Source organism: Neltuma alba, unplaced genomic scaffold (genome assembly GCF_004799145.2).
Source record: "Neltuma alba isolate B1F8T4 unplaced genomic scaffold, ASM479914v2 tig00011249_pilon, whole genome shotgun sequence".
In the NCBI taxonomy this organism is placed as follows: domain Eukaryota; kingdom Viridiplantae; phylum Streptophyta; class Magnoliopsida; order Fabales; family Fabaceae; genus Neltuma; species Neltuma alba.
Genome location: NW_021635966.1, coordinates 133,638 through 148,837, shown reverse-complemented (window position 1 = coordinate 148,837; position 15,200 = coordinate 133,638). Strand labels below are relative to the sequence as shown.

The following is a 15,200-nucleotide window of genomic DNA, read 5'->3' as shown; positions in this document are numbered from 1 at the left end:
TTGGATTTCAACTTTCAGATGTGTAACCAATTCGAAATTAAAACAGAGTCTTGCTGCTATTTTTTTTTTGTCATAATTCTCACATCTATTATCGTTTAAATTAATCATCGCACACCTTTAAAGACTCTCAAACCAAGCGTTCAGTATCATTTGGGCCATAGGGCCTAATTTCTAATCTTAAATTTATAAAGGTTTCAATTTACAATTTAACAAAAAGATATTATCTGGGTAAAATTTGTTGTATTTATTATACCCATAGGGCCTAATTCCTATTTCCTAATCTTAAATTTCAATTTACAGTTTAACAAAAAGATATTAACCAAGTAAAATTTGCTATATTTATTATATCAAGTTTTCAAGATACACGTGGCTCTTTAATTATGAATGATTTGAGAACTTGACATGATACATATAATAAATTGAATGTAAGTATTTTTTTTCAAAATCTTGTTAAAATCAAATTTCCGGAAGAAATTATAATTTCAAAATTGAAAATTATAAATTAGAAATCTAGACTTGGTTTTCTGGGGAAAAAGAACTCACAAGGAAATCACTCGGAAATCGGCATAGTCAAAATTTGATTTTCACTTTTTTCGAATTAACCCTCTTCATATGGAATCCTCGAAAGCTCTCTTCATGTGCTGTAGTTGACGCACAGGCGCTGGACAGAGTTTCTCTCTCTCTCTCTCGAACGGTGATCGGCGATGAAAGGCCTGCGTATCTGAGCAATCCTGTTAAACGTCATCGTTCTGGAACTGAGAAATCCTCTTTAGGCGGAAGTGAGCCATGGTTGACACCTCCAAAGAAGAGCTGTTTCAGCTTATCAAACGATTGAGAGATTTTATTACGGTCAAGATGTCCAATTTCATATCAATCTTCTTACAAAACCCGGTATTTTTGCTCTTTATAAGCAATTAATTGTCTTATTCATTTATTTCTCGACCATTTTGGCGGATCTGATATCCCTTATGTCAGCAAAAGAATGGTCAGCTCTTCCATTTTCTTTTTGGAATCATAGTTGGTTCAATGCGTTTATTCAATATCTTCGTTTCTGTCTTCCGCCCTTCTGTTTGTGTTTCGTTTTGTTTGCTGGTTTTTCAAGTTGTAGTTGATTGTGGTAGCTAATGTGCAATAATTATCGACTCAAATTTTAGAAGAATTATGATTGACGATAGGAATATGATCAGTCAGAAAAGAGGGCATGGAGAACTGTTAGAACGAAAGCATAAAAGGCTCAAAGTGTGTTCTTTTGCCGGATTTTAGCGGGAGCTGAAACCGAGCAATCAAAACTACTTCACTATCTGAATATATTGATGCTTAATGTTATGAAAATATTTTAACCACCATATGCGTCTACTTAACGCTAGTTTGAGTGAATTGCAAGCAACTTGATTTTGAAACATAATGATGAATCTTATCTACTTCCTCTGATCTAGTTTAGTCTAGCCGCTTGAATGACCTTTCTAAATATTGACCTTTAAAGTGGCCATCTGAAGACGTAGTATCGGCTGGCTCATTTGTCAAGCGCATATGAAATGTCTAATCAAAACACTGGGAACAAGATAAACGGTTGATGGGGATGCATGTTATTCCGAAATGTAGCAGAGGCACGGTTGATTCAGTAAGCCTGAGGTTCAAAGGATAATCTCTGTTCAATACAGAACCATAAACTTCATACAATTCAAAACTCTGAAAGCTCTACATCAATTACATATGCTGCGAAAACCAACCATTTGCTTTTACTGATCCTCTCAAAAAGTTGCTAAACGGCTTGATAGACTTAAAGATTATCAATTTTTTATTTGATCTTAGCAAATTTTCTAGGCATTTCCATTTTTTAAGCAAGTCTTGGACCCAAATCGGCTTTTTATAGCGACAGCTGTGATTTTAAAGCAAAATCCAAGTTTCTTGTAGCATCGTATGGTATCGTTTTAGGGCTTTAGTTTTTTTTTTCTATGTGTCTGTCTGTGAGTGTAACTTTTTTTGGTCAGAGCAAACCTAGGGTTATATAATTCACTAATTTAGATGTCGATTGTTTTGTTCTGTTTCTGTATAGAACTTATACTTTTCATGAAGGTCTCAGTTTCTAGCTATCCATATCTCAATTTTGTTAAATGGACGGACTTTCATTATGTTCAGCATGTTATCAGGATTCACGCTCTATTGGAGCAGTTGCTGGTCTTGCTCTTGCAATTTTCTTCACCTGGAGGATGCTGAGATCGCCCAGTGGATCTCAACGGAGGCAAAGAAAACGGCTGGCCACCATGCCTAGTAATTCTGGAGTTAGTGCATCTTCTAATGCTCCAGTAGTTCCTTCTGGAGTTTGTTCAACTTCGGATGATGCAAGTGCACAAAATGTTGTAGATGAGTTCTTTCAGCCTGTCAAGGTTATTGCAATTGTCAATGCCCGCTGCTTCAGGGAGCGCTTTAATCTTTTTATATCAATGCTTAATCATGCTGATTGCTTTGGATATAGTGTGCAACTTTTAAATTATTTTTTCCTACCTTTTCCAGCCAACATTGGGGCAAATAGTTAAGCAGAAGTTAAGTGAGGGAAGGAAGGTAATTAAACACACATCCTGTGGTACTTTTTTTTGCTAATCAAGTTTGTCACGCCTTATGCATTCTTGTTGCCGCTGTTTACTTGAATCTCATGAATCTGAATCTTATCTAACTTACTCAAAGTAAACCATACTGCCATGTTATGGCACACTGGCTGTGTGTGTCAGTGGCTTTATAGATTAAGGGTGCTTGGCACATGATGGATGAAATCAAGCTGCAAAGTTTTGAATTAGAATATAAAGAAATTGTAAAACGTTGTTTTAACTCTTACTTGTCTCTTCTAAACATGAAATGAAAAAAACATTTGCCTGCATTCCAAGTGTCTGAGGCTCAATCAATCAATGTTTCTGCCTTCTATTGCAGAATTTTATGGCATAGTATGTCTTGTATGCAGGTTACTTGTCGCCTTCTTGGAGTGATCCTTGAAGAAAGTAATCCAGAGGAGCTTCAGGTGGTGAAATTCTCTAATATATGTGTGTGTGTGTGTGTAAATATATTAACAAATTAAACTGAAGAAATATACCGATATGTTTTGTGCTGTTTTTGGCAGAGACAAGCAACAGTAAGGTCCTCTGTGCTGGAAGTATTGTTGGAGATAACAAAATTTTGTGATCTTTATCTCATGGAACGAGTTTTGGATGATGAAAGTGAGGTGTGTGCAACCATTTTCTGGAGAATATTTTTTTCCTCAGTAAATAATATATTATTAGAATCGTTCATCCCCCATGTCTGTCTCAAACATTATTCCTCATGACCTCATGTCAGTCAAAATCATTTATTAGTTCATATCTTGCAAGCAAGATGGAATCAATAAGCCAACCTCACAGTCTTCCCGTCTAGTGGAGTAAAAATTTGTTACTGCTGACCACACCACCAATGAACTTAGATGTATTGTTGCTTGAAATGAAAATTCTAGGATTTTTTTCAATGTGTGTAATTTGTAAGCTTGTTATCATTCTTCTTGCATTAGATATGCTACATTAAATCATTCATGACCTTTTCTTGACTTGACCAGCTTATTTCCCTCCCAAGCGCAAATGCTAGTAGCTTAGTACCATGTTGTGATGGCTATTTTCCTTTAGCTTGTTAAATCCAATCTTATTTTGTGGCTGTTAACAATTTGTGCAAACTTAAAACCGATTTCAGGCGATCTTGTGATGCTTCTATGCTGCTACTCTGTTTCGATATACCAAACTAATAAAATGTTTATTCTTAATGCATGGATTGATTCTGCAGAAAAGAGTTCTTGTGGCATTGGAGGATGCTGGGGTTTTCACATCCGGTGGTTTGGTCAAGGATAAGGTGTGTGAATATGCACCAAACAAAAGAGCACGGAATATTTATTGATAGAACATAAGTTTCTTCTTGATGGAAGTTTTAGTCTGCCAGTAGAAAGTGCAACATGCATGTTATATGCAGGACGTGTTGATGAACGTTAGAATGTCTAAAAAACTTCCCCCCCCCCCCCCCCCCAAAAAAAATATAGTGACATTCAAGCCAAAAACAAAATACATAGTACCATTGGTTCTGCAGATGAAACCCTGTATTAACATTTGTATCAAGCTCTTTGTGTTATGACATCTTTATTGATGGCAGCGTAGATGACAATTTTTTAATTTTAGGAGTATCATTATGGAGAAACATTAAAAGTTAGTTCCATGATTACCTTGAGAGAAATTGGATGGAAGTTGGGATGAACAAGACAAATTCCATGTGTATGCTGTATGCTGTACAGAACCATTAATCAGGACATGGGGATCGGAAGAAAAATGTGCTACTGGTTATCTGCTCGTGGTTTCTTAGTTTTCTTTTCATGATGTCCTTGGGACTGAAATGAATAAATGGTCATGCCGTCCTATGAATTGTTGCTTTCTCTCCGAGTCTTGTGTTTGCAGATTGTAGAGATGTTGTGAAATCACATGGTGGAAAATGTGGCGGTTGATGTCATTCTTCTGATTTGTTGCATGAATTTCTCCTGTATGCCTCATAAGCATGCTGTAAATTTCATGGGTCATGTCGCCCGTTGCTATTGCTGCCCATTTCTCTCCTGTCTTTCACAACTTTTTATCTACTTTTATCTCTGGTTCCTATATGCAGGTCCTCTTCTGTAGCACAGAGAATGGAAGGTCATCATTTGTTCGACAGTTGGAACCAGATTGGCACATTGACACAAATCCTGAAGTTATAACTCAGTTAGCCGTATGTCTATACATTTGAACTTTATTTTGCAATGGTCAAGCGCATGTTCTGAAAAGTCATGCTTTGCATCTTTTAATGATTGACAACAAATTATGATGCAGAGGTTTATCAAGTATCAACTTCATATCTCTCCCGTCAGAATCGAACGGACTGCCGCAAATGTGTTCAGTGCCTCATCCCTGGAACAGTTCTTTGGATCCATATGAGACTTAAACACCTAAAACACGAATGTTTTCTGTGTACCTGCATCTTGAATTCCATGGTCACCATACTAATTTAGTTTGTTTGGAAATCTTTGAGCTCTAGGTAATTTTTCTTCAAGCTTAATTGGTGCTCACCCTAGGCAGTCAGATGAATTGACTGCTGTGTATCTGTATGGCGCTTTTAAAGAGATTTTTTTTTTAATCTATTGGCTTTGAAATTTGTGCATGAGATTGGATCGCATACAGACATTATCTGATCACTGATCATTCAACTTGTGTGTCATTGTGGACAAAGTGCTGATCGTCCTATCTGTAGTGGCTATGGTAAAGTCTTGATGCAGGATGAAGGGGTTAGGTTAGGTAAAATGGTTTATTTTGTGTTTTCTTTTAAAATTTTCATAGGATTACTTCTAGATATTTTATTAGGTTATTTTCGACTTCAGAGATTCGTTATCAATAGTACAGCATCCCAGACCTTTTGCTTTATAACAATGTTGGGTTTCAACTTTCAAGCATTGCAGATACGATCCGGTAATACAGTTGATGGCTAACGGTAACAATGTTTTGTTGGTTTTTGTAGGTTTGTTGTTCTTTCGTTCATTCTTTTTTCTTTTTGAATTTTACTTGCTATTCCATGATTCCTGTGAATTTTTTTTCCCGATAATATGTTATGAAATTGTTATTAATGGAATGACATTTAGTGGAGACCGATATTGGTTTAATGGAGATGCCTGGGCAGAGAGAAACAAAGAGATATTTTACCGGAGAGAATATAAATGGTGTAAATTTAATTTTTGTAAAGTGAAACATGTTAGTGATTTCTAAAAGTCATAAATTTCTTGCAAATTAAAAATTAAATTAGAAAAAGAATACGAGCAGTTGCGTTTTACTGTTTTAGTGTTGTGAGATTTATAATTAAGGGTCTGTTTGGTGCAACAAGAAAAAAACTAGACTGGACTGGTCAGTTCAACTGGAAAACTGGTGAACCAGTCGGAAGTCCAGTTTGGTTTAGCTTAAAAACCGACCCCGATCAACCCAGAATGACTCAGAACAAACCGGAAAGAACTGGTAAAAATCGAGCAAACTGTTGGTTTGATTGGGCTACCTGCTTGTTTTTTCCTCTTCTTTCTTGCTCTTACCTTTCGTCAGATGCCTCACCGTTTGCGGAAACAATGAATACTGCAGAGACAAGTGGTAGAAATAGAGCAGATCATGAAGGTGTAGGAAGATAGAACTTCGTTTGCGCCATTTTGAAGCATACCCATAGAAAACCGAAAGAAAAGCAAAAATTATAATAGAGAGTAGGATGAATAGATGAAGTGTATAGAGAAAAAATGATGCCAAAATTTGTTGTTTCTCAGTTTGAGAAAGAAAGAGAAGTGAAGAAGGCAGAAGCAATTTGAGAGGGAAGGGAAAATGATGATCCGTGCTCAGTGAGGCAAGACTCACAACTGATGGCCTATTCTACTGCTTGTTCACTGTCCAAGGCAAAAAGAAAAAAAAACTGCTTCGTGATGCGTGATGCGTGATATGGGGAAGAAAATGAAAAAGAGGAGTGCACGTGGGAGAGAGAAAAAAGAGGAAGAGAAAAGAAATGGTAAAAAAGTTATAAAAAATAAAAAATAAAAAGAAAGATCCCATTCGGTCACAAGAAAGAATAAAGAAAAAAATAAAAAAGAGAAATAAAAATCATTTATATACATAAATATTTTGTAACATGATTACCTATTTCAAAATTAAATATTATTTTTTATAATTAGAATATGAATATTTTTATCAATTTTAACTAAATTATATTATTTTAATTATTACCGGTCTGACTCTAATCTGACCCACTAACCTTTAAACTAGTGTCTCAACCGGTTTAGTATCCGGTCTAATTTTTTGTTCCTTGGTTTGGTGTGAAGAAAAATGAGAAGAGAGGTGGGAAGGAAAATTTTAATAAGTTTGATTTAAAAAATTGAAAAAGTGGGATTAAAATTTTTAATTAATTTTTATTATTCTTTTATATTATTTTTTATTAAAATTTTAAAATCACATCTTTTTATTTTTTTAAATATAGCTCATTAAAATTTTTCTTACTCTCCTCTTTACATCTTTCGTGCCAAATAGTACCTAAAAGTTCGATGCATATGATTTCTTGTTGTAACAAAATTACTACTAACTCATAGATGTTTGTTTGACTTCTATTTTGGTTATAAATATAAGATTTTAATTTATTTTATATTTTATATTTATCTATTTTTTAAAATAGGTCTTATAATAATAGCAGTTTTAGTCTTAACAAATTTTTTTAATCTACTCAAATTAGTCAATCACCTTATATTAAAGGGTGAAGGTAGTGGTTTTTAATAATATAAGAGTTAGTTGACTAACTTGAGTGGATTAAAAAAGTTCGTTAAGTTAATTATTTGTAATAATTAGGCATTATCTTTTTTAGAATACCTTTACTAATCATGTATATTAGTTATAACTCTATTTAATGGAATTTTTAACATGTGCCACTATTACATGGATTAATTTAAAAAAATAGATAAATATCATAGAGGGAGAGTTATATTTAGAATCAAATTAAAAATCAAACTAACTCTTATATTAAAAATAGGAGGAAGTATGAATTTAAAAGGTATAAACTTATTTTAATTGGATTTTTTTTAACAATTTTATTAAAAGGTAAATCATGCATAACTAATTTAAAATCGGTATAACGGGTTCGCTCGCGGTAGCGCCAAGAGCAGCTGGCATAGGGCTATAGAAGGGGTTTGAGCCTCGGAGGCGATGTAGTTGCTTGGGGGCACCGATGGATGTCCCTCTGGATCATCTTAACGACGAAACGCTCTGGCAGATTCGGTGTTTATGACTCGCCCGTTCGCTCTTGCTCAGCTCGCCCGAGTTGCGCCGTCGATTTTGCCTCGCCAGCCCGGAATCACTTCTGCCCCCGCTTTTCCCATCTCCACGCGCTTCCTTCATTTCTCCACTGCATCAAACACCAAAGCCCCTGCTTCTGCTGCTTCCACTTCTGCTCGCCTCAGAATCGAGACTCTCCTGCCGTTCATGGACTCCCAATCGCCGGAATTTGATTCATCCGCCGCCAGAGGCGAAGATTTTGTTCACATTCAGGAACCTACTTTCGAGAGCTTGTCTGACAGCATGGTTCGGATCGACGGGCCGACAGACGCCACTGCATCGCCTAGTCGTGATGCCACGGGTTCGGAAAATCGGAAAGTGCTTCCCGAGGAGCTCTCAAGAAACGTGATAGTTCTGACGTGCGAGTCCTCCGCCGAAGATGCTGTTTGTGACGTTTATTTAGTTGGCACAGCTCACGTTTCTCAGGTATTACTTGACGAACTCATTTCTTTGTATATGATTTGGGATTGATGGAGGCGAACAATGCTTGGGATTTTGAGTTTGTTTTTTTCATTTTGGGCATTGGCAATATGATCATTTGGAAGGAAAATCAATTTTTTTAAAAATCAGTTAGTTCTGAATCATCAAAAACCTGGCAGCGCTTTTCTATTTATTCATTATATCATATGTATATTTACAATTAAGTTATTCTCTGATTTCCTTCTTATTCATTTGGTAACTTTTCTCTTTTGTTGGAATTTGTGAAGTTGAGAAATTCATATCCTTGTCTTCTCAATTCTCATCATTATGTTAGTTTTAATTATAATTCGCACTGATTCCTTATTGAAGTAACGAAAAACTGCTACCAGTCCCGTCGGTTTTCACCACCTAGTCTCTGTTCATAACAGCAAATGTTTTTCCCTAGAATCTGTTTCGGGATTGAAGTTGTCACAACCGAAGAAGGAAATTCTGCTAAACAACGAATCTTTCGTGACCATGGATAATGATGTGCTTGCTTACGTTGTATTCCTTCAGAATATTGAACAAACGGTTAAAGCTTAGTTTTTGCCGTCAAAATTTGTCGGATGCAATGTTATACAGACAGCGTAAAACTTGGAATCTGTGTGCGAGGTAATAAAATATTTAATAGCGAGAGCTTGGGATGTTTGCTGAACCATGCATGTTTCTTTTCAGGAATCATGTAGAGAAGTTCAAGCAATAATCAATTTTCTGAAACCACAGGTGCTTCCCTTTTGAACTCACTTAGAATTGATTAATAGATGGACCATGCTGCAGTCTAGCTACCTGCTTTCAGTTTCATGGAAATCCCTCCAGCTTCTAGGCTTTTCATAATGAATTATATGCCTTGCTTTTCTGGGCCGCAGGTTGTCTTCTTGGAATTGTGTTCAAGTCGGGTGTCAGTGCTTACCCCTCAAAACCTCAAGGTATGAACACTTTCCTTGGGTCTTGGAATGATTTCACTTTCTGTGGACAAAAGATTCTTTCTTTTCTACTGTTTCGTTCTCATGTGTAAATAAGATTAATAGTATTCCACTTAAAATATAAAGTTATAAATAATTTGTAGAACTTGACTTGAGATGGAAAGATATGTTTTGGAGTGCTTATCAGTTCCTTATTATTTATATCCAATTGCTACGTAATAGATCCTAATGCTAGTCTAGCTTCGGCCTATAGGGTATTCTGCTGATGAAGGAATTACACCATACTTGTGTGCGATTATTTTGTGGTTGTCAAATTTGAATGCTTATCATGAATCATAAAAGCCTATTTTTTAGATCATACAGTAATCAACGTAAAAAAAAGACAGTGGAAAAAATATTTATATTACCATAACTTGAATAAAAACAACACTGTAAATAGTAATCCAATGGCTACCAAGGACTTCAAAACTCATTGTAAGACTCCCTCGAACCCTAAATAAGCTAAGGAGTAGGACAATCTGAGAAGAGGCAAAATTGAATGTAGAAGCTTGCATTGACCAAAAAATAATATAGAAGCATATAGAAGTTCTATGAGAGAGAGCCCTCTTTGAATATCTGCTGGTGGAGATTGTATTTAGTGTCAGATTTTTGAAAGGAAAGAAAAATGTAAAAATTAATTGGTACGGTAAGCCTCTTCATAATTCAGTCTCACAGAAATGCATCGTCTTACTGGTTTCTCACATATTCAGTTCAGCATAATTTACTTAATTTTAATGCCCCTGTGGCTGTATTGCTGAACATTAGCTGCAGCAAATATTATATGCCATTTGCTCAGGTTCTATTTCATCTACCAATCTGTTTAATTATCTATTTCCTCGTTCCAGGTACCCGCCATGGGAGAAATGATTGCAATGTTGAAGAAAAAACATAACATTTTTGGAGTACTTTACAGCTGGTTCCTTGCCAAGGCACGATTCTATCTTGCAGATCATATTAAATGTTGCTAAAAAATTCAAATCTATTGCTGTAATCCTCATATTAAACGTGTCTAACAGGTTGCCAGTAAGCTTGAGGTCTTTCCTGGTTCTGAGTTTCGGGTAGCATATGAAGAAGCAATTAAGTATGGTGGCAGGGTGATACTTGGTGATCGTCCTGTACAGGTTGGATGAGTTTTTTTTTTTTTTTTTTTTTTTTTAAAAAAGAGATTTCTGAATTATTGCAATTAACAAGTGTCAGTGGACTTATAACCGTTTGCAATTACAAAAGAAATCACATCTGTGGAGCACAACGGTGAATATTGCATGACTTTCCATTACCTGACGTGTGTTGTTTCTTTCTTGAGGATAAATTCGGTCATATAACTGTCTACCAGTCAGCTCAACAAAAAAAAAATGTCTACCAGAAAGGCTGTTAGCAATATTCAATTGCGGGAGTGCTGTGTTTAGTGTTTCACTGCTTCTTAGATATAGAGTACAAGGCTTTTCCTAGGCCTTCTTTTTTGCTTTATGCCAGTTTTACATTTTAAGATGTTCCCAACTCTGCATCAGATTTGATAATTGCTTGAATCCTCTGTCCCTTGTAAAGCTCTGTGGAACATGCCCAATTTTCGCAAGCTTACTATTAATATTTATAAGGAAAAACATAACTTTTGGTTGTTGAACTTTTTCTCAATTATTGATTCCGTCCCTGAAGTTTGAGTTGGAACAACTCAGTCCCTAATCCCTTAAATCAATAAGCTACAATGATTGAGTTGCTCTAATTCAAAATTTAGGCGCTAAATTGATAATTGAGACAAAGCTCAAGGACTAAAAGTTATATTTTTTCTATCTTTAATTATGAGCATGAGAAAAAAAAACAACTCAGGAATGTTACTTTTTTCATCAAATATTATTTTTCAGTCCCTAGATTTTCTTCTGTGTTTTTCACTAGATTGCATTGTGGTAGTGCTTCATTATTTGCCTCTAAGGACTGAATAAATTTATCTTGAATTATGATGTCAATTGAAACAGATTACCATATGGAGAACATGGAGAAAGATGCCGCTTTGGCATAAGACTAAATTGCTGTACTCTTTAATTTTTCAAGCCATTTTTTTACCCAGCCCCGACGATCTTAATAAAATGGTAAATTTCATAATCCTCTTATACCTGTGATGAGTATAAAGTGAAAAATCTTGTCTTATACCCTAACATGGGATTTTGGGTTTGCTTTCTTCAGCTGAAGGAAATAGATGACATTGACATGCTAACTCTTGTCATTCAAGAGATGAGTAAGGAGTTTCCAACTCTAATGGAGACCCTTGTACATGAACGGGATCAGTGAGTTGTCTTGCACACTTGCACCTTCGTGTTGTTTAGTCTAATTTGTATGAAAAATGTTTCTGTGTTATGTCGGCATTTTATAGCCTAGGTAATGAGGAGGGCACCCTGGTGGCTTTAATCCGATAGCTTGCTTGAACTGTCCTAATGCGTTAAAGAGTTCACCACCAACCTGTTTTGCCCACTGCCTAACATCTTTTTACCGAAATGTCGGTGTCCTAGTTAGGTTTCCCCTGTTACCGAAATGGTTTGGTTCAAAAAGAAATCTGCCGTTACGTTTGGGATACAGGCTGCGGAATTCCATCTATACTTCTCATTCTAATTTATTTGGTCCCTGAAATATCAGATACATGTCCTCCTCATTATTGAAGGTGGCGCGAGAGAATAGCTCAGTTGTTGCTGTTGTTGGCAAGGGGCATCTACAAGGAATAAAGAAGCATTGGAAGCAACCTATTATGGTTCGTGAATATTCGTTGAATAATCATATTGATTCAAGTGGCACTATTTTCTCAATGATTCCGAATCAAATTTTCTTACGTCAGTTTCCCTTTTTACTATTTACCAGGTGAAGGATCTCATGACAATTCCATTGTCAGAACCAAGTCTTTCAGCAGTAAAAATCATTTCTTCCGTAGGTGTTGCCGTGGCTGGGGCAGCCATAGTAGCAGGCATCTATCTGACGACCAGGAAATAACTTGATGAATGATGAACTTGGTATGCATCTTTCGTCCAGGCGTCCAGCTATTTAATTGATTCAAGGGTCGCTGTAAAATTTCGCACGGATGCATGTCTGAGGTCCATATTTTCATTGATATTTCTGGGCCCCATCATATCTGATTTTTTTTTTGGTGGATATAATCCTAGTTTTTTTTGTTAAAAAAAACTTAATCTAAGGTTTAAGTGAAGATAATATTCAATTGGCTATACACGTTATAAGTGCATCAATTTCTTTTTCTTTTTTTTTGGGTACAACTGTAATATTGTAAATGAAACAACATTCCAAATGCACGTTGAATGCTTATAAGATTGCTTCTAAATATGTGTAGTGAAAATCTGAAATCACCTCTTCGTTATCTGGAATTTATTAAATTACATTTTTTCTGTGGAAACTTCTTAAATTACATTATTTGTTTAGTCTGAAAATTGACTGTCTTAGGGATAGATACCATATGTGTCTCGTTATTGGTTTCTTTGTAATAAATGGAAGTTTACTTCGTGCATAATTCTTGAAATTATAGTTATCCGTGATATCATGTTTTTAATTTGCTGTTAAATTATTATGTTAACTTTTGTCAAAAAAATTAGACAAGCTTTTTATAGCGTACAAATTGTGGGTATTAGAAATAGAAATTCACGTTCCATTTAACATTGCATTTATTCATTTTATTTAATCGATTAATTTTAATATTTAACAAATTGTATTTACGACTACATGTATTAGATTTTATACCATACAAAAAATTGACATTAGTTATTTAATATAATTAAAAATAATTAAAATGTATAATATACACTAACATATCATATATGTTATCAGGCACTTGCTGCAATGACCGCCAAAACAAAAGGAAAAAAAAAAAAAAAAGGAAAAGAGAGAGAGAGAGAGACACTTTGCTGGCCCCAAAAAAAAAAGGACATCATGTGCTCGTTTGCTTGGGATAATTCTCTCTCGATTGTTGGTTTTTACTCTCTTTTAATTTCTGCATAAAATTAATTAATTTTTTTATATTTCATATTATTCTCCAATTTTTTAAACTTTTTCTTCCGCTTTATAAAAGAGCTAGTTTTTGGACCTGCAAAAGACCCCTTCAATACATTAAAAAAAACACACACACACGCACATACAATCCAAAATTACGGAAGGTGCAATGGAATGAAAAGCAGTCAGACACTCAAAGGACAATCTTAAACTACAAATTCCAAATAAAATGCATAACGCCAAATCAGCTAGTTTAAAAAAAAAAGCATACATGATGCATACGCCTACGCAAGTGAAAAAAATTACACCAGTTAATCATCTATTTTTTGTCAAGATAATTACATCCAACCTACCCGAGACGCTTCTAGGGTTACATCTCACAACCTTCCATTTAGAGGGGATGTGAATTGCTATTTGAGTTAAAAAGCCTTGACATTATCTAATTCCTAACCCAGACACCTTGCTTCCTGTAGCTTTTTGAATATCAAATAATCAAAGGAGTTGTTGGTGATTAAATACACATTTAGCATCCTAAAATATTTTTTCAGACGTATCTAACATTTTAAAATATTTTATTAGATGCATTTAAATCTTTTAATGCATCTAGCACTTTAAAATATTTTTTTTAGGTGCCGGAAAATTCTTGTTGGTACATCCAACACCACAGAAGAAAAAAATTCTCTAAGGTGCTAAACGCATTAAAAAAAACACTTTAGTATACTAAATCCACCTTAACCCTATAATATACTCTAGAAAGCAAACTCTCTTTGCGGCCATTGCTGCTATATAATCTTCAATTTTTTTTCTCTTGACCCTTTAATACACCCTCGAAAATTGCTGCTATCCAATCTGCAATTTTGTTTCTCAATACCATCATCCATGGAGAGATTGGCCTCTGCTTCATTGATATGAATGGTTCTGGGTTCCCTAAACATGGATATGACTATCATCCGGTTGTGAAATCTGCTGGCTATGAATATTTCAACCAAAGCATAGCATTGAAGTGCAACCCTTGCACATCATCCCAATTTATGCCAGCCATATTCAGACCAAGAGAAAAATAATAATTATCATGATAACACTTTAATAAGGGAGAGAATTAATAATTAGCGTGATAACATAGTTCTTTATCTTCAAATATAAATTTAATTTGCATTAAAAATGTTGTTGTTTTCCGCAAAAAGCAAAAATCTGCCTTAATAGAAAATCGCAAGTGATTGAAAATTCGTGTACAATAAGAATGTACGTGGCTTATCAACATCGAAAGGGATTAAGAAAGGCAATCCATTAATATAACCAACATGCCCACTATTGCCCAGCCACTTCAAGAGATGCTTCTTCATACTAGATTATCTTCTGCTAAACAAGAAAATTGGCCAGCATCATTACTATAATGATCAATGGAAGGGGAAGTTAAAGAATAGGACCCATAAACACGTAATGTTTCATCTCATCACAGCAGCCTACGGCTTCGCTAAGTTGGCTTCATCACACGCACAAATGGATTTGCAAGTGACAGAAAACATCTATTAGAAAACTTTAAAAACAGGGCTTCAGTGTAGGTAACAATCAGATCACCGATAGAAATCTCTGATTGAAATCCGCTAAGATAATTAAATCATCATCATAAGCCCAATTTTTCATATCCTAAGTCTTCAACACATTCAGGATAACAGCCACCAAATAACAGAACATGCTCCCCCCCCCCCCTCCTCTCTATATATATATCAAACATTTTCCAGGAGAATTCAAATTCACAGTCCAGGAAAAAATGATTCACTGGCTTTTCTTAAGGTGTGCTCAGGCAGCCAAGGGTTTTGTCAATCATGGAATTCAGATCAGAAACTCAAGTAAATAAAATAACCTCATTACCACACAAATAAGAATCTATAAAACAATCGAAAGAACAGAAAACAAATCTAACTGATAG

General features: G+C 35.2%; 2 protein-coding genes and 1 non-coding gene across 3 annotated transcripts; 2 read left to right on the top strand and 1 right to left on the bottom strand.

Moving 5' to 3' along the window:
- The first annotated feature begins 626 nt into the window (after nt 1-626).
- On the top strand, nt 627-5,469 carry LOC114762967 (peroxisome biogenesis protein 22). The gene is made up of 8 exons (XM_028952562.1): nt 627-891; nt 2,151-2,387; nt 2,515-2,562; nt 2,957-3,013; nt 3,113-3,214; nt 3,799-3,864; nt 4,660-4,761; nt 4,863-5,469. The coding sequence occupies exons 1-8, from the start codon at nt 787-789 to the stop codon at nt 4,965-4,967; spliced, it is 822 nt and encodes a 273-aa protein (XP_028808395.1). The 5' UTR covers nt 627-786; the 3' UTR covers nt 4,968-5,469.
- A 2,270-nt stretch (nt 5,470-7,739) lies between these two features.
- Nucleotides 7,740-12,389, top strand: LOC114762948 (traB domain-containing protein). The gene is made up of 9 exons (XM_028952545.1): nt 7,740-8,297; nt 9,006-9,053; nt 9,197-9,256; nt 10,138-10,221; nt 10,309-10,413; nt 11,263-11,376; nt 11,471-11,571; nt 11,918-12,029; nt 12,137-12,389. The coding sequence occupies exons 1-9, from the start codon at nt 7,821-7,823 to the stop codon at nt 12,263-12,265; spliced, it is 1,230 nt and encodes a 409-aa protein (XP_028808378.1). The 5' UTR covers nt 7,740-7,820; the 3' UTR covers nt 12,266-12,389.
- Nucleotides 12,390-14,818: 2,429 nt separating this feature from the next.
- LOC114763013 (small nucleolar RNA R11/Z151) lies at nt 14,819-14,904 on the bottom strand. The gene has a single exon (XR_003742312.1). It is a non-coding gene; the product is annotated as a small nucleolar RNA R11/Z151 (small nucleolar RNA).
- Nucleotides 14,905-15,200: the final 296 nt, after the last annotated feature.